The sequence below is a fragment of the Pelecanus crispus genome, chromosome 18 (genome assembly GCF_030463565.1).
Source record: "Pelecanus crispus isolate bPelCri1 chromosome 18, bPelCri1.pri, whole genome shotgun sequence".
Taxonomy (NCBI): domain Eukaryota; kingdom Metazoa; phylum Chordata; class Aves; order Pelecaniformes; family Pelecanidae; genus Pelecanus; species Pelecanus crispus.
The window spans coordinates 6,052,628-6,072,797 of NC_134660.1; the positions used below are offsets into that span (position 1 = coordinate 6,052,628).

The following is a 20,170-nucleotide window of genomic DNA, read 5'->3' on the forward strand; positions in this document are numbered from 1 at the left end:
CCCTATTTATTTCCTGCTGGTTTGCGAAGCACCACATGGAAGAGCGATGAGGACTACCATGCCATGCTCTTCGTGCCTGAAAACAGGCACATGCACCCCCATTTCCCTAACGAGGCAGTGACACCCGCTCCAAAGGCTTCTAACTCGCTTTATGAAGAGCAGTCATCAGCGTGAGCTATTCCACCCGAAGGACGGGCAGCGGCTGACTAAGGGCTCGCGCCAGGAGATGAGGTTCCTCCTCCTGAATCAGCAGTCTGCAACTCCAACAGCACGAAACTGTTTTTGTGTTTACGCTCCGTCCCGACCAGCTCCTCCTCATTACTTAAAAGAGGACAAAACATTACTTACAGTCTAATTTTAAGCTAGTGCCCTGGAGCCAGAAACTGAATTAATTTCCATAGATACTGAGTGGTTTTACACCAGTATATGGGAGCTAATTACCACTTCTTCCCCCTACCTCCACTATTACTGTGACCTCCTGTAGGGACACCACAGAAGCGTTACAGAATCATAGAACAGAATCATAGAATCGTGTAGGCTGGAAAAGACCTTTAAGATCATCCAGTCCAACCATTAACCTAACACTGCCAAGTCCACCACTAAACCACTTAAGGGTAGAGTCATAATTTCATGTTTCCTGGCTTGGTGGCTGGATTATTTTTTAATGAAAGTAAAAACAAGGAATCATGAAGGTTTGAAAGGACCTCTAAGATCACCTGTCCAACCATCAACCCAACACCCCCATGCCCACTAAACCATGTCCCAAAGTGCCACATCTACCCCTTTTTTGAACGCTTCCAGGGGTGGCGACTCCATCACCTCTGGGCAGCCTGTTCCAACTAGGCTACTTAGCCAACGTAGCCAACTTAGGCTACTTAACTACTCTTTCCATGAAGAAATTTCTCCCAATATCCAATCTAAGCCTCCCCTGACACAGCTTGAGGCCATATGAATGCAGCACACAGCAGTAACCCAGAGCTGTCTGGGAGGAGATGGTAAATGCTCCCTTAGCATCTCAAATACCCCAGACAGCACATGCAAATAACCCCTAATGCAAAAGTATTTGGTGAGAAAACAAGAATTATCTGGACTGCAAGAAGCTTAATTTATTATATATGCCTAAAGACAGTAGGGCTTAGCTCCAGTAACGCAAAGTTACTAGGCACCAAGAAATGCAGAAGCCACCCGGTGGTAATTTTTTTCACGTTGTGTTTTTATACACCTGCTTAGAAATTCTCTTTTGATTAGAGGTAAGGGAATTCAGGCTGGCATGAAAACACGGCATGCTTTATGCGACTGAAGTTATAAAACCAGAAGATTCTTGAGTCACTAGAAACAAAGACTTCAGGTGTGATCCCTTATACACGCGTTTCGGCGTATGTCTACACCATCCTGTTGATATTCTTGGTAAAGGTAGGATTAATTTATCCATACCATGTATGCATTCAATCACGAGCATCCAAAATAGACAGTTTAATCACAGTATCCACATAGACACGTGTGGATATGGACACGTGTGTCATCCACACGGACACGTGTGCCAGTAAAACTACGTTCTTTCTGTCTAACAGCACTGGTCCAGTGGGTGGGTGAGCAAGTAGGAACATTCAAGCCTTCCTCTAAACGAATTTGTAAAGAGAAAAACTAGGAAGAAGAAAATTTGAGAGGTGCAATATGCACAATGCTGATGACTTTCTACCCTGGACTGCAAACCCATTTGCAATAACCCTACAAAAATATACCAGAGTAGGTATAAAGCATTTGCTAAATAATCACCTCTGTTGGATCATTTTCACCAGAAAAAAAACAATGCTCAACACAGGCCTCTGACAACACAGCTCAGACTCTTCAGCATAGAGCTAGAAGGCTAATTGTCCTCAAAAAAAAAAAAGAAAAGGCATCCTGTGATTTAATGGCATCTCTTCAAACAACAGCACTACCTGCAATTAGAACACAAAGGCTTCTGAGCAGGGAGACCAAAAATGGGAATAACACATCACAAGGGGTGTGGGGGGGGAAGTCTAAATGATGCAATAAAAAAATAAAACACGTCTTTTCAGAAACTGCAGTTAAACAAATGAGGGGCCACATTTTGCATTCATTATCATTCTGCTAGCAATTCCTCGGAGGCTGCAAGCCAGCCAGCATTTTAGCACACACACTAAATGAGGATGAGGAAAGAGGATTTTAAGTAGGTCACCAGTAAATATGATCATGATGGATCTTTGTTGTTGGGTTTGTTTGCTGTCAGCCACTGCAGTCCTTATTTGAGAGAAACGCCGGGGAAGAAAAGAATTCATGCAACAGCAGGAAGGTGGGCAGCGCATCCAGAGGAGCACGCGTGCTACCTTTCTGAAACCAGCCTCGTCCCCCCGCCACGGGCAAGGCTTCCGAGCGGAGCTGGCGCAGAGCTGCCCGCTCGTCCCCGCCGCGCGCCAGGCAGAGCACCCTGGCCTCCCGGTACGGAAACGGGCATCTAGAGGTAGCTGCTGCTGAGGAATACGGGATTGCAGGTTGGGATTTCATGCCAAGGGGGTTTAATGGAAGCAGAGCGTTAGCCTCTTTCCTTTCTGATTTCTTTTCCCACCTCTCAGGTTTCTCATGCTGAGGACATCAACCTCAAGGCACTCTTCCCTGCCCCAGGCCCCTCCTGCCCAGTTCTGTAGTGTGATCTGGGGGGAAAAAAGGAAAAAGAAAAAAGAATTGGGAAGAAAACCAAACCGTCCCTTTGTCCCACAAGCTCTGGGGATCACTGTGCGTTGGCACAAAGACGGGACAGAGGAGGGGTGGGCAAAGGAGAGGGCAGATGCCCGCGGCAGCAGCTGCCTCCTCCCCGCCGCCGCACGGGGAAGCCACGGCCAGCGGGGCGAACGGCGACGTGCGGCGGCACCAAGAGCTTCACCACGCGGGTGGGGGCCCGAACTGCAGCAGCCCCTCAAAGCCCAGAAGGACGACAACCCACCAAGCAAAGCCGCGTCATCTGCCATCTTCCGACCCTTCACCGCAGAGCCGCCTGCGCTGCTCGCGCGCCGAGGTCCGAGTGCAGCAGGCGCTGGATCCGCGATGCCGCCGCGCTTGGCACAGGATCTCAGCGGCTTCAAAGCGACGCCACCACCGCAAGCTGCTCCGGTTCCGCGTCTGCGCGGCCGCTGCCCCGCCGGCATACGAATGCCGCGCTCCGCCAGGCCGCGCGGGTTGACTGGCACCGACACGGTTCATCTGGGGAGGGAGCTTCGGGAAGGGAGAACGGGGAAAATAAAGTGGAAAAGATACTCCCAGATATTCCACAAAAATTGCATTGTGGTTGCATGAGCAGGAAGAAGGGACTAGCTTGGGTTCGCTGTCAGATGCACAGCAGCAATGCTACTGTAAGGCTGTTTCAAACCCAAGTTTATATTCTATTCAACTCTGCCTTTTACAAAACGAACTAGCACGCTGTTTCTAAACCTTGGCTGCTCGGTATCTGAGAGCAGGCAGAAGGCTGGTTTTCTTGAAGTCCTCGTGGATCTAAGAGGAGATGGACATTTTAGAATACGACGCTCCTAGAAAGTTTCAGCATTTCAGGAGCTTTCTGCTCCTGGAGGAATACCTGGCTGCTCCCCATGCCTGGCGCGTACCTGGAGCTCCTTCTACCGCAACTTTCCCCGTGAGTGGGGAAAAGAAAAAAGCCAATGAAAACAGACAAGCGCGTACGCCTTGGAGGCAGAGCGCAACGTCGGATGTGATCTGAAGGTGGAAGCAGCAGGTGCTGTTTGGGCTTTTCCTAATTCGGTTTTGTATCACACGGATTGCGCTTACCTCTCGGCGCTGCAGCTAAACGAAATCCTTGAAGGGAACTAGCTGCAGCGAAAGAACATAAGCTACCCCCTCACCATCCGTTCAGTTCTCCCTTTGCCTACGTGGGTAACAAACCCATCGCATGAAGCGCCTTTTGCCAACTATTTATCGAACCAGTGAGCGTCGCTTGAAGAAAACGCTTCATGGTTTTTCTCTCGGTAATAGCTGTGGGCTGAACAGCGCAGCGATGCCGAAGGCGTCTGTGATTGCGGGCGCTCCCACGTGAGCTCCCAGGAAAAGCCAGGTCGCTCCAGCGTGCCCGAAGGACACCGTGGAGCTGCCGCAGAGCTGCGGGAGAGCCAGCTCCGGCGCGCTTAGGCTCGAGCTGGGTGGCAAGGTAAGTGCCCGAGCCACTGACCGAAGCATTAAATCAAAGGACGGTTACGGCAGATCCTCCTTGCAACAGTTCAAATCCCGCTGTCCAGGTTTGAGCTCATTTAGTCCTTCGAAGGAAAAGCAGCAGTTGCGCTGCAAGTCGTCTGCTGCCTCTCCCCACGCACATCTCCGAGCACTTGATGTTCTGCCTCAAAAAACCTGGGTTTTAAGGCAAACCAGCATGTCACTTTGATCGCTTCCAGGCTTTACAGCTCTAAATATGACCTGCCCTATTAGCCCGGTACCAGCAGCACTTTTTGAGGCCAGATTCTTTAAGGTGACATTTTCTAACATGGAATTTTTTTTTTTTTTTTTTTTTTTTTTTTTTGAAGCGTCTCGAAGCGATAACACAGCTCGTAGCACAGCGTGGCGCAGAAATCGGGAACACCACAGTTCCCGTCAGTGTTATCCTCTGCGGCCTGTGATACACAAAGGCACGACCCAGCCACCACATCTGGCAGGGAGAGAAGTCTGAACTCCAGCTGCCTCTGCCGAACGGAGATTTATCCCGGGCACACGAACTCCTCGGGATCCCGCGTACTCTGCAGATGCAAATGGAACCGTACGCGTTTGTACACGGCACATGCCTGACTGCTGGAAGGTGATGGAGAGCAGGAGAAAGCCGTGGCAATGCCCACAGCTGAAGGAGAAACCCTTGAAGCTGTCCTAAACCTCACACCGCTCTCTGCAGGGCGTCCAAAATAGCATCTCAAAGAGGAAGAAATTCTACTACAGAGATAAAACCCCAAAACACACTGGGGGGGGTCCCTTAGTCCTTTTTGGTGCCCAACGTGGGGCAGGTGTATCGTTATTATTATTATCATTACTATTTTGCTTTATTTCAATTATTAAACTGTTCTTATCTCACCCCAGGAGTGTTTCTCACTCTTACTCCTCCGATTCTCTCCCCCATCCCATCGGGGCAGGGGCAGTGAGCGAGCGGCTGCGTGGTGCTGAGCTGCTGGCTGGGGCTAAACCACGACACCCCCTCACTTAATTTAGCATTAAAACATCCTATTTGGATAATAAATTATTACACATAACTACCGAGCTAGGGGCAGGAGCAAACGGTTTCAGCCCGACTTTATGAACAAAGCAGATTTACAGGGAAATTTGCCTCGGATCGTTCTCAACACATCTGTTTTGAAAAAGGGGAAAAAAAGCAATGTTTAAGCAATAGCAAATTGAAACTGATTTAAGGATCTGAAGGACTGAAATGAAGCCAACACATTAAAACTAACCACAAAAATTATCATAACTGCACTTATGCAAATCTTTTTCATATTACACAAAAAAACCCAACACAGCTTTATTTAGGAATTTGGCACAGTAAAGGAGAAAGAAGAGAGCCATGGACAAAACACACCAGCACTTATTTCACTCAGATATTAGGGTAAGAAACATAGTGGCAGAATTACAAGCTGGCAAAGGAGAATTTATAAGGAGAGCAATACACCAGGCTCAATATATTAAGTAGATATACTTTAATTTTACACTATGAACTTCATCCTGTGGACTGGCTTTTCTTTTTCCAGCCTGCTTTTTGGCACGAGCTTTAAAACCTGAGCTCAGACATTAAGTTCAGGATCTGTTGTAAAAAGACAAAATAAAAGCTATAAAGTCTGTCAAGAAATAAACGGTTTGGGTTTGGGTTTTTTTTGTTGGTGGTGGTGGTGGTTTTTTGTTTGGTTGGTTTTGGTTTTTCTTTCCCCCCCCAAAGTCAGGTCAGTACAGCCACATTTAAATACTAATTTATTTGACCTTGCCTTCAGAAGGAATTGTAGGGACCCAATATTTTTTACGAAATATTTAGTCTCTATTTAAAAATTAAGTTCCTTAGCTGTTTCCAAAAACGTCAAGCACCAAGCTAGGGGTCTTTACCACATCCAGATTTTATCAGATAGATGCTCCACACTTTCCAGAAAAAACAAAACAAAACCTATCCTCTAAGCTTAACATTTTAGTTATGCGCAAAAGTCACTAATTGCTTTTGAAAGCGCAGTCTCAGAAACATCACGTGCCTTTTTGAGAACAATTCTAATGTTGAGTTCACAAGATGAAATCAACTGGGCAAGAGATAAATGGAAGGAAAGCAAGCTTAAAAGACAAATTTTTAGCTCTGCTGAAGATGCAATAAAGCAGAAAACCAGAAGGAAAGTTTTGTGTACTTTTGTGATACTTTGACGTTCCCCCCCACATCCAGCAAAGGATGGAGATCCTCCTTGGCTCTCCTTTTATTGCTGATGTACTTATAAAAGCATTTTCTATTATCTTTTACAGCATTGGCCAGACTGAGTTCTAGCTGGGCTTTTCCCTTTCTAATTTCCTCCCTGCAGGACCTGACAAGATCCCTGTACTCCTCCTGAGTTGCCCGCCCCTTCTTCCAAAGGCAGTACGGAAAGGGTGGTCAAGCATTGGAACAGGCTGCCCAGAGAGGTGGTGGAGTCCCCATCCCTGGAAGCGTTCAAAAAACGGGCAGAGGTGGCACTTGGGGACATGGTTCAGTCTAGTCTACCCTTGATTGGCTTAGAGTAGACTTGGTAGTGTAGGTTAATGGTTGGACTGGATAATCTTAAAGGTCTTTTCCAACCTAAATGATTCTATGATTCTATGATTCTATGATTCTAAAAAGTAGCAGAAATATTTCTGATGAGGCCTATCAAATACCCAAAGGCTTCAAGAGAAAAAAGCAAAAAAGCGTATTTTTCCCCATTGTTTCAAACATAAGAGAACTCTAGTAATGTAGCTATTTTATTAAATTTTTATCTCTTTAAAAATATTAAAGCCTTAAAAATAATTTTTTTCCTCATCTTTACAAAAACACCTTTCTTGATGTTTAGCAGCCCTCCGCAAAATTAAACGTGTGTAGTTAGAAGGCGAAGCTGTTCAGAAGCTTGGATCTGGACTGGGTCCACGGAGCCGATGAACACCCTTAATCAGAAATACTGAGACTCAAGGCAGGAAAACCACCCTGTGAGTGACTCTCTCTAAACAAATGGGGAATGCATCAACTTATCCTACTATTTAAGCATTATCTGAGACATTTTTAACCTCCGAAGGTTTGTAACCAGGAGCTCCTGGGTGCTGACAACCCCGACCAGCGCCGTCAGCAGCAGCATCCCACGTTGCAGGGAAGGAAACGGGCTTCACGTTTTGGCCAAGATCTGACAGTCAGTGGAAGAACAGGCACTGAACACACCAGAGGTTGAACAAGTTTGAAGTTGTGCGTTGACACCAAAAATGTAGCTGCATCCGTTTTGAGTCCAAACCTGCATTTTTTAAAATGCGCTGGTATAGTTATGGCAGGCTACGAGGGGAACGGAAAAGATTGCTTCTTTCTAGTAGCTTGTTTTCAAACGTAATATCCCTTTGCTCAAGCACGAGGCAGATGGCATGAATTACAACCCCCCGCCCCAAACTAAAACAAAAATATAGAAGTTTTATATGCCTGAGATTGGCAAAGCAGGGAGGTTCCCAGCACACAGGCCAGCGGATGCCAGGACAGCTGCTCGGGGCAGACGGGTCCTCCGACAGCTTGATAGCACTGACCTGCCAGTGCAACTCAGCCCTGGGAAGGCCAGCCAGCGTGGGGCCATCTGTTTACGGGAGGGGAAAGGCTCTTGGAACAGCAGGTAGCCTACGCTTCGGTTGAGAATTAAACCAACAGCAAGACCATCGGTATTTACAACCTTTACCCGTGCAACCGCATACGTACGGCTGGCAGCGTAACTCTGCCACGTCAGCCTTCGAGATGCGGCTTGGGATTTTTGTGCTGCGGTTTGTACTGCCGAAAGCTCTCTAGAAGACGCTTTCTGCTTACGTCAGTTTGTTAACAGCGGGCGAGGCGATGGTTTGTGTCCAACTTTCACAGTCTGGAATGAATGCCAAGAGCTGTAGTTCAAGACTGAGAATGACAACACAGTCAGAAAGGTGTGATAATGAATACACTGAATATAGCAGATAGCCCAATAAAAACATTTTTGCAAGACGAAATGTTCCCATTCACCTATTCCCACAATAATACCTTCTCTGGGGAAAACCCACAGTACGCAGCATTGAAAGGGAAGCTGGACTGGGAAGGCTGGCGCAGCAGCCGGGGGATGCAGAAACTCCGTATCGCTGCACCACAATGACTACTCCAGCGTGATCTCTTTAATGTTTTTATATTCTAATCATAAATTTCTCAAGGACAGGCGGGAGCTGGACAGAGCCTCATAAAAGGGCACAGAAAATGTTAAGTGCTCTAAGATATTAAAATGTTCACTTACAAGTATGATGGCTTCTGTAACACCTAGAGAGGAGGGGGAGGAGGATGTGTTTGAATTTTCTGTTCTAGGACACTGCAAAACCTGTATCACAGCTTCTGAGAGCCTAAATGCTATTTTTTCCCCCAGACCACATATAATCCTTCCAGTTTCACGCTGCTGCTATAGACTGCCCAAGAACAGAAAGGATTCACCTGTTTCAGCCCAGTAGATCCACTAGCTGGAGTTAGGGAATGAACCGGGCAACTCCAATAACGCTTTGCAAAAGGCTAATAAGACAAAAGGTCATTTGTTAGTAATACATCACACTGGTGTGATGGGCTGGAGAGGACCTTTGGGTCACTGGAGAGCTATTTTCATAGGAATAATAATTACTGTGGAAACCTGGTTCTAAATTTTCAAATCAATCAGTGATTTTTTAAAGTGCCCTGAATAAGACTTCCCAAATGCAAAACAATTTCAGAAAACCCAAGCAACTTAACCATCAGGAAAGACAATCTCCTTCAAAGCACATCAAGCTCCAGTAACTTCTCATTTCTACCAAGATCTCCATCCCAGGAGGACCCCGAACGTTTGCATGGAGCTTTAGCATCTAGGTGCTGCTTACAGAACGGAAAGCATCAAAGTTACACGGAGATGCTGGTGTAAAGTAACTTGAACGTGTTACAGCCACAGCAGAATCCTCTTTCCAGTGGATTTTAGACAGAATTCGTGCTGACGACGAGAGTAGGGCAGGCTAGGGAAGGAAAAACTGACCAATAAACCTCTTCGTACTCAAAGGAAGGCCATCAAATACAAGAAATTGCTACTATTCATGTTATCAGACAAAAGAATTGACTTTTAGATGTAGAGGGCAAGTACTCAAATAAAGGATTCACAATTTTGCTGCAAAAATTAAACTCAGTCTCTTGAAAGCCCAAGCACCTCTCTAGAGCCCATTTTATTCTCAATATTACAAATCCAGGACTGCAGGAGACAAAGTTTTTTTCCATGCCAGGAGCATATTGAGAAGTGTAACAAAAAGCTACTTTTCCACTGGAATGTGAGACGGGGAAGGCTTCCCCGGCCAGGGAGCTCCGGGCCCATTTCAGAGGTGGTGAACGAACTCTGCCGCAGCAGCAGCGTTGGGAAGATGAGTCTTAAGAAAGGAAACGACTCTCTTCCGAGCTCCTTAACGAGTCCCCTTCTAGCAGGACAAGTGTTCGGAAAAACTCAGTCGCATCAACACCTGAAGAAGCGTTTTCCAAAATATGAAAGAATTAAAAAGAGAGAGTGCCCTTCACTGGGGTGCTAGCACTCCTCCTGTTCACGCCCTGGAGTCACCAAAAGCAACAAATCTTCAATCTATGCAACGTATTTTCCAAAGGAAAACTGTCATTTCTTAAACCAAACTACAACTGTGAGGTCGACAAACCTACACAGGAATTACCAGAGACAATTGTAAAGATCATAAACTAGCCAAAGGTAAATCTTAGGTAAATCCTAGAAAAATTTTTTTTAAGTCACTGAGACAAGCTAAGAGAATTAAGCCACTTTTTCCAGTTTATGCATTTTTTAAAATTTATTTCGTATAAGGAAACTATTTTTCCTTTTGCCACCACCCTTCCGCAGGGTTGAGTACCTGGTGCTTAAAAGCTGACAGCTAGCTGTGGGGTAGGGCTCCCCCCCCGAAACACAGCAGAATTTTACTAAAAATTCATTATGAATAGAAATCCTGTATAAAAACAAAGCTCAAGCATTGAAAGAAATGTTAGGGAAGAGTGTGATATGAATAAAGTCTGGTCCTTTGTCAGGCTCCAGCCGCCGCTAACAATGGTGTCAGCCACTGGCACGGCTGAATCAGAACTAAACACGGGTTAGTTGGCAGTGGTGACAAAGGACAAATCATATTAAATAGCAATTTAGGAGCAGTTTGTTTCCAGCCTGCTTTTCCAAAGCGGCGCTCATCTCCTTTTGATCTCGTCTAGCCTACAAGAAATCACCAGCATCGATGGAAACTTCCAGTTAAAGAGCACCCGTCACCGGCCCGGCTGCCGGCGCTGCTGACACCCATTGTCAGTTAATGGATAATTTTCATAGCGTTCACAAAGCTTAAGTGACAGATTAATTTGATACCAGGGGTTGTAACGCCCTTCCTTTGTGTGGAGCCTTTCTGCCTTATGAGATCGCTATTTCCTTGGTGTAAGGTCGCTTTGTGAGCGCGCACCATCACGCCTGTGCTCTCAAATACCAGTTTGGGCTCCTCTTTCTCTCTTTGTCCCCAAAACCCAAGAGTACGAATCCCCATCGTCTCCTCCAGACAGTCGCTGACTCCAGAGAAGATGCTTCTGTTTCAACTCGCATGTAAATCTGTTAGTCTCAGCAGTAAATCAAGGTTTCTACAAGAGAAAGGTAAACAGCTTTGAAAGAAAGGAACATTTTTAAACTGATTAAAATCAGCGCGGTTTTGTTATGAAAGAGCATCTTTATGAAGAATTGAAGTGGTTTTAACCTCTCGCATGATACCTGGGCCTGAGCTGGAAGGTCTGTTTCTTCATATCAGTGGAAAAATTTCAAATAAAAAAATACTGAATCGATTTTAATCAAGCTGGGCTTTCCTACTTAATGATTTGCGTTCCAGGCTGCGCTCATAATTGAGCTGACGATTTTCTCCTAAACAAGAAAAATAAAATCATGCTGAATCTCCTCTGTCTTTTTTCATGGACAGCATCAAAAACGTGTAAAATGCTTGTCCTCACCCTTGCACAACGGATTGAAAATGTGTTTACAGAGTGTTTCTTTGCATCTACCCAACAAACATCTTGGCATTCATACTATTAACAAAAATCACTCGGTAGGCAGCACTCTTGGAGCTTAAGTGTAAACGCTATTTAGATAACGGCAAATTTTAAAATCTTTCACTTAAACGTGTTTGCAGCAAGCTTTGTTTGCAACAGTTCACGTTGTGGCAAAGAGCAAAAAACCAGAAAACGCGTTTGAGAGTTCTTCTATTTGTACTAACTACATTTCATCTCCCCACATTCTGCGATCCTGGTTAGGTTTTATTCCAACGCTTGATTTATGCTGGTCGGGGGGTCAGGGGCATACTGCACTCATCCAAAGATTTAAGCAATTCTAGTGGAACTAGTATTTACGGCTACAGCTTTGAATACCAGGAAGGCAGCCAGAAATGCACTTTTCCCCTGCCAAGAAAGGCTTTTCTGAACGCCCCGAAGCAGGGCTACGACGCGCGGTCTGCCCGAGGCTGGGCACGCTCCACCCAAGCTCGGCGCTGGTCTCTCCTACGCCCGCACCAAGGGGCGAGCTGCCTCCGCTCCCCTGAGCAACCCCGCGCCACGCCGGGGTTTGTTTTGGAAGGCTGATGGCACAGATTTTCCCCCCAGTTTTTTTACATATATGCCTACGTATGTATATACATATACTTTCCACATTTTACATATATGCATATATAAGTGAATGTATATACATATATTTTCCCAATTTTTTACATACGTATGTATAAATTATACATATGCACCCACTCTCCTGTATTAGAATCATAGAATCATAGAATCGTTTAGGTTGGAAAAGCCCTTGAAGATCATCCAGTCCAACCATTAACCTACACTACCAAGTCTACTCTAAGCCAATCAAGGGTAGAATAGACTGAACCATGTCCCAAAGTGCCACCTCTGCCCATTTTTTGAACACTTCCAGGGATGGTGACTCCACCACCTCTCTGGGCAGCCTGTTCCAACGCTTGACCACCCTTTCCGTGAAGAAATTTTTCCTAATTTCCAACCTAAACCTCCCCTGGCGCAGCTTGAGCCCATTTCAAACAGACGATGCACGTGCACATGACACCAAGTCCAATAACCAAACCCCTCTGCTTCCGCAATCAAATAAATTGCCACCATCTCAGCTAATGTAAGGAAATGCACAGATGGAGCAAAATTGCAATACTTAAGGCAGGTAAAAGGGAAAACCGAGGAACGTAATCTTCCTAAAGACACCTTCGTGCCAAGCCAAAGAGAGCCCTGCGTGGAATAAGGACAGGGGAACAGGCTTTAATGGAGCCCACAGCCCATCGCATTAGGTTCAGATCCATTTTTATGTATTACTGCTTGGTCAATAGCGTAGCAGTGCCAATGCAACTGGCTCCAAGGCATGCCAGTTTAAGAACCCAGAACTAAAGAAAATTAATCCAGTGCACACTAATGATTAAAATTGGCTGACAGGTCTCAAAGTGCAATGGAAAATACAAAATTGTCCTTAGGCAAGTGATTTTCTGCTGGAGTTCTGCAGGGATTGCTTTTTACTGTTCTTTTAACTCCCCCTTCCCTTCAGCAACCCTGGAAGAAAACCAGCGGCTGCGGTTGCGGACAACACGGGAGTTAGGAGAACAGAAAGCATCGAAGAGAGCAGGCCACCGATACGCATTGTCTGAACTGCGTGGGCAAGTCCGACAGAAAATACCGTGTTTGTTTTAACACAGACAAAAAAAAAAAAAATTCTTTAAGTTAGAGCGTGCTGCAGAACAGAACACAGTGCTTGGAAAGAAAGGATGGGTCTCGGCCACCTTTGGCGACGACATCCGAGCTGCCGTTACAATCCACGGTGTTTGCATTGCGACCCTTCCACGCGGCGAGGAGGACTGGGCACGGGAGGTGACACACAGTGCGAGAGCCACAAGAGGATGCGAGTAAAAGCAATTGGTGTTTCGGAAACCGGCTAGGATCGGGTCTTCCCTGGTGAAGTACAGCTCTGAAGTACATCCAGAGAGTCCTCGACACGTTGGACTCATCAGTCAAGACATCTTCTAGAGGCTCAAGGACCATGAAGCAGTGTGGGTGTAAAGGATGGAAAGGATAAGTCTCTTCCTGGCTGCTAATCCTCCCCCTTTACGTCCACGCTTGCTCCTCCAAGAGCTCCTCAGGTCCCTTTCTCCTGAACATGGGCTCCAACACTCGAAGGGGCACCGTGGCCACATCTACAGCTTCCGAGAGCTGCGTCCCCTGCCCTGTAAGCACGAGCTCTGGCAAACCAACAAGAGCAACGTGCTACTCTCGGCACTTCAGAGCAGCTTTTCTTCCTGCCAAGCAGCGTAAGAGAGCCCCATGATCCAAACCTCATACGCTTGCTCCTACAAGGGACTACCCAACACACTGAGCTGCTAGAGGATTTTTCCAGCTATGTCATGCGCTCTGCTTAACCACAGCTCTTCGGACCTGGCAGGCACAAGGGCTCTGAGACAGCCACAGCCGGAGAACAGCAAGGAAAACACCCCGGCCAACTCAAGTTCGTGGACACGTCTACACGCTGTTCTGCAGCCAGGTGTGAACTTTCTGTGGCCATTACATCAGCATCTCAGCCGGCTTTCCATCCTTTCTGTTGGGAATTCAGTTACCTCAATAATTTCATTGTTAAAAAAAAAAAAAATATATAATCTAGCTGATACATTAGAAGTATGGCTTAAGCACCCATTAACTCATCTATATTCAATTCACTATCTTAACCAGCAGAGTCGCTACTGCAAAATTTTATAGCTCACAGAAGCATCATGTTAGTTTTACGCTATATAAATACCAATTTGTGACCACAATCTGAAAGTAAGAAAGCTCCTACGAGGAATAATTTTAAAAAGATGTCGTTTCAGGTAGATTTTCATGGGTGAAGGGAAAAGATGCGAGCTCAGGCGATACGTTCCCAAATCTGAAGCCTTTATGCCTAAGAACAGGGACAGTGTAACTTCTCCAAAAGCAGCTGACAGAACACAGCATCTAAGGACACTACCTCTAAACCTCTAAAATGTCTAAACTATTTCTTGCTTAAGATTTCCAAAATTCCCAATGCAAGATGTGTCAGCACTGAACTTCCCAGTTTGGAAAAATAATAAAAACTGAAACAAAGCATCTGAATGAGAAGGTTTAGGCATCCTCAGCAGAGATGTCACCACCAGCCTCCCCCTCATCTTTCCTACACACTAATAAAGAATGGCGCAGAATTTTGCATGATTTTATTACACAAGTATTTAAGTGTCATTACCTACTGCGCTACACATAACCAAGGGTAGCCGCGCAACCTTACCCTTGCTAAAACCTCATAACGGGGGGTTTAGGGCTGGTATTGAGACGGCTGAAAATGAGTTTATATGTTGAGAGGACCTTAAGTGAGACCCTCCTGCGAGCCAAGGAAGCTGCTCCCCACGTCCCAGCTGGAGCAGAGCTCTGAAGTCCCATTACAGGGTCACCTGGCGACTGAACTTTCAGGCTCAAGATTTTACTGCTGGATCCACTTTCTTTTCACAGCAACCACCTTCCGACAGGCAGGAGAGGGAAACCTGACACTTGCCATGAGGCACACGGTGACTTGCAGCTAATCCCGTTTAACGAGGAATTCCCAAAGTGCTTCTCAAGCAAGGGGTCAGCTAATCCCATTCACTGACAGGATTTTTTTACTCTTAGAAAATGGAAAGTTGAAATGGAAAGAAGAGTATTTCCTTTTATTTTGATTTACAGATACTGCTTTGAAGAGGGAAACCATGACACTTGGATATTTGGAAAATTAAATGTGAGCTGTTCCTGTACATTACTGTTAAACCAGTAACTTTTATTAGATGTTGGAGAAAAAGGGGCTTTTAAACCAGCTCTCCGATTTAACCAGCTGTGCTGAGAGTTGTCATGTGAAGCTGTAAAAAAAATGCTAATATTGTATTAAGTGAAGATTAAATGGCATATAGAAGTATTGAACTGCCATTCTACTATAGACAGTGATTAGATAAAAACTAATTCTTTTTAAAGATAAAAATGTCATTGTTAAATCAGAATAAGAAATTGAAAATCAATAGTTTATACCCTTTTATGAAAGGTGCAATATTTTAGACTGATGGCCACACAATACACTTTCTTAAAACAAAGAGCATGTGCCTCAGACTGAGCCATACTGGCTACGTGACCAAAAGGCTGGGTACTTCGTAGTAACGTCCGAGCAAAAGGAACAGCAAAGCAGGGCAGTCTGAACACTGAACATCCAGGATCTGGAGTGTAATCAACAGTTTCACAGCTCTTCCCAACATTAGAGACTTGTTACGGCACTGAGGAGCATCAGCTATCTGAAGAAGATGTCACCTGTGTTCCACACACGCCAGACATGAAAGAACTCCAGCTACTTCACAGGATTGCCAAAATGAAGTGTGTTGCTTTACAATACCCGTAAGTCCTGAGCCTTCAAGAGTAGATACCTTTGAAATTAAACTCTGTTTAGGTAAAAGCAAAACCAGAGAATGTTTTCTGTTGCTTTTCAGCAGTGAATTTCCCAAAACAAGTATGCTGATGCTGAGAATTCATTTCAAATGAACTGAGCACCTACCTCCAGCAGTGGTAAGAAGGGGCTAAACCGGCATGCTCTTCTTGAATTCATGAAAAAAATTACCCAGGGACCTAATGTAACCTAAATTCACTCTCATTGTCCTGCCACTTGTAGCCCTGTACAAATATTTACCTATAAAGACTCCTCTTTATGGGTCATAAATGGAGCATGATACTGTGAATGGCAAAAGCCAACACTGCACGTGATGCTGAACATCAGTCCTCAGCAGAATCTGTTCTGGGGGAGTAAGGGAACAACTCTCAAGGTCTGTTCACTCCACACACCGTTTCTCTACAGAGTTACTTTAACGTGATTGCCTGCAATGCAGTCACTGCTGTGACGCTTGTCTGGACAGTCCCAAACTGGCTGCACGGTGTAAAGCTGATTATTGCTAGTTCAGCTGTAGCTACAAGAAGCTCAATGCAAGATAACCACTTAAGTGTTCAGTCCCCCAATAAAACAGCTTTTGCACACTGATTTACAAGAGAGAGAATTTTCAGGAAACGGATGACATTTTACAGCTCAAGCAATCACCTACTGATACTGGGGGCAGGGGGAGCAATTTGGGAAAGGAATAGCTATATCTTGATTTTACATGTTAAGAGTTTGACTGTAAGAAGCATTCAGGAGACATTGTGACACACTCAAAATGCACCTTCAGCGATATTTGGCCCCAAACACCCACGTGCTAACACACACATACAAGGAAGGTAGAAGGGGCAAGCAAAGTGTTGTAGCTAAAAAGCATGTCCCAAAAACGCAAGGAAAAAAAGTTGCTCTGGTATCCTAGTAATGTGGTAGAGTAACACAGATAAAGCTCAAGACTGACATCAAAATGACTTCAGGGGAAGTTTCTGATTTGGCACGCTAGACTGAGTTTTCAGCAAAATCCATTCCCCACACTGACCTCTTGAAGTGACTTGCCAGCACTCCCACCAGCTCGCCAATCCTGCTGTCGTTAGAGGGCTCCTTACTGAAGAGACAGACAATGAGATCCTTGTTGTCTTTCGTGTGGAAGACCACGAGCTGGTCCTTTCCATTGGAGACACTCAATCCTACCAACTGTGAAGAGAAGACAAGAACAGCGTTACCTACGTTGCTATTACCTTTGCTACTTGCCAGGCTAGTTCTCTCCTCTCCAGGATGCCACGCTTCGCGCTCAACATCTACCTCTACCAGAGAGCTCGGCGCAAGGGCAGTGTGCGGGTCCTCACACCTGCTGGAAAAGTCAAGGTGAAACAACAGGGTTATTTTGGAAGTCAACAGTCTCAAAGGTGCAAGGAAGCGTTACTGCCTAGACTGGGCTCACTCTGAGCAGCGCTTGCTAGAAGCAGCACTGTCCCGTGCGACTGTAGTGCCCTTCTGCCTACCCCGTACCACGGGAACCCAACAGAGTGCACCAGGCGGATTGCTAACAGCCAGAGCTCGCTTTCCTAAAAATTGCACACTAGATGACACCACCTCGCTCAGCGGCAAAGCCACAAACCTTTTTTTTTTTTTTGATTTTCAAAGGAAACCAACAGTAATCATGAATCTGGCCAACAACCATCTTCAAATTCACATACACAGCACTGGGAACGCAATGATACGCAGATAACAAAAGAATGTAGTCTTTTACTGAAAGCCTAAACATCTTGATGAATAATATAAGTTGCAAAACCCGCAAAGCCGTGATGATTCCAGTATTTAAGCGTGGATTAAGGGCTTGCTGTTCTGACAAAATAAAAAGGTCTGGGGTTTTGGGTTGGGTTTTTGGTTTTTTGTGGTGTTTTGGTTTCTCCTTACACAGGCTATTCAGGTAAGCATTAGAAAAAGCAAAAAATGAATCTGTGCTGGGGAAACAAAATATAAGGATGGCAAAAGAAACATCAAGAGGCAAGTACATTTAACAAGCCAGTGCTAAAAAAATAAAATAATTTTAAAAAAAGGAAGCGAGAGAGAAAGGCAAAAGAATGATGAGTACCAGAGAGAGAAGAGAGCAGACCTTCCCTGTCCACTACAGGACTACACGACTCCTTTGAGTCACGCAGAGATTTGCAGAGAGAAGCCACGTTCCCCTAAAAGTGAGAGGCACCATTTCGTGGAAATGAAAGTCTCGTTATTCCCTTCTTAAAGAAAAAAGTCTTCTACGTTACCCCACTGCCTGTGCTGGAAGGATATTAGCACAAATTGAGCTACAGACTACTCGCTCCTTTCAGAAGCATGAATCAGATTCAGAAACAGCCTGGATCCATATGTTTGGCTTCGCAGTCACAACGTATTATTTCCAAGAAACCTGTTCCAGCTCTGGATGTCTAACACATACCAGACAGCAGCATCGTCCCAGAAAAGCACGCCACAACCAACATACAGCAGCGCGGTGCATGCCCTATTTTCTGGATAAAACACTACGCAAGTTTAGAATCGCTCGTATTTTGTTGGCTTATCATCGCAGTACAACAGTCTGTCTGCACTACTGCAATTGCTGATATTTTAGACACTGAGCAGAGACCTCCTGCTACCAGTTGCATATACCCAGCACAAGTGGAGTTTATTCTCTGCCGTTCACGCTATTTTGAGGTTATGAAATACTTTAAAAACAAGCTACACTTCATGCACAGACATTAACAGCTGCCTGGGTTTACAGCGTCCCTTAAAATTAATTTGCATGCTTAAATAACATCCTGTGAGCACAATAGCACCACAGGGACCACTGCCATCAAGGTTTTAAATGTGCACCGAGTGTGAAAGATGAACAAGTTGAAATCTCTGGATTTGAAAAGCCTATTTAAACATTAAATATTTGACACAGCCATATTAGAAGTCCAAGAGCCCTTCAAAGTTTTCCTATTTCGCCCCTCCCCATAAGACTATGTGAACAAATAAATATACCACAAAAGAAATAATTTCAGAGAAGGTGCTTATCTCAGTATTTACAGACACTAATATTAGCTCTGCCTGAAGATCAGGAAAAAATTCTCAGCATCCACACAACATCCTTTACTGTGTTCATCACCGTACTGGGAAAGGTAGTTGCGAGATCCTTTCTGCTGCTCAGTCGCCTTTTAATTCCTTTCTGCCATTATCTGTTTATTTTCTCTGCAGGTAAGAACAAAAAGATAATTGTATATTGGTACTTCTGAGGCAACTGCCAGAACGCCTGCACACAGAAAATCCCCCAAAGTATCATCTCACTCCAGCAAAACAGTCAGGGTTGAAAGGAAAGTTATTGCTTTGTCATCATCGGCACAAAATTACAGATTCCTCAGACAGGACCCAAAATTACAGAATGCAGAGCTGGGGACCCGAGCAGGCACGCGTTACGGGTTATGCTTAAACCATTTACATGTAAACATAGTTAAAGGAGAAGGGGAACTGTACTGCGATTTCTACAGCCGAAAACAAGTTTATGGTCGTAACAGACATCAGCTGACTGTCTCCAATGAGATTTCCATGGAAACACCATCCCTGAGGATGCTGCCGTGTTGATGGGGTGCTTTCAAAATGCTGACAGCAAGCAGCACCGCTAACAGGCAGACAAATTTCAGCTGGGTTCACCTTTACATATTGGAAGGGCAATCCATCTTCCCCAGCAAACACGCATCTTTCTAGTACGATGTATGTGATACACCGATATACATCACAACTGGTGTAATTATTTGCCATTTGCTTCTCAAAAATCTTCGCATCAGCTCAAACAATTGTTCCTTCCCCAAAAGGGAAGGAATATCTGTACCGCTAACTGCCTACTTACACCACCTCCCTGTGCACTGTAAAAGGCTTTCCACACAAGAAAGGGTCAGGCATGCAGAAAAACGAGAGAGATGCGAGGCAGCTGAAGAGGTGAAAGACAACGCATACAAAAATCATTAAGTAACAAAATGTAAAACGTAACTACAAAAAGGAAAAAACCAGCTGCGTTACAGCATTAGCCATTTACTGGAGTTCAATTTAAGAAATCCTGGCAAAAGAAATATAAATATTTCACGTACTGTATATGAACCAAATACATTTCCAAACTCTCGCCTCCTCTTCCCTCTTCCTGCGGCGCAGAGAGGGGTCAGCAGTAAATCAACAGGATCAGTGAGCATGCCCTAGCACCACGATGCAATCCTGGTGCGTACGTGCAGATTTTCTACTGTTCCCCAGGACCACAGTGCAGGAGGAACAGGTAAAAGGAGAGGCTGTGGCCAACAGAGCAGAAATTTGTCACTACGGCATTTCCCAAAGAGAGCTTTCATTCAGTCTCCACTCTGGAATATTATTCTGACACCTGTATGAGCCAGTGAAGGGTCGTGTGGACCCATCCCTCCCGTGCAAAGTGCTCCACTGCCACTTCACAGGTCAAAGAAACTGTTCAGCCAAGA

At 45.2% G+C, this 20,170-nt stretch overlaps 1 protein-coding gene across 2 annotated transcripts in view; it reads right to left on the reverse strand.

The window, feature by feature from the left end:
* MYO1D (myosin ID) overlaps window positions 1-20,170 on the reverse strand; it is a 163,838-nt gene that overhangs the window by 44,009 nt on the left and 99,659 nt on the right. The window contains exon 21 of one of the 2 annotated variants that reach the window (XM_075722696.1): window positions 16,732-16,886. In XM_075722696.1, the coding sequence (XP_075578811.1) occupies window positions 16,732-16,886 (155 nt within the window). Of the gene's footprint in view, window positions 1-16,727; window positions 16,887-20,170 lie in introns of both variants that reach the window. The other variant, XM_075722698.1, reaches the window with a different exon arrangement.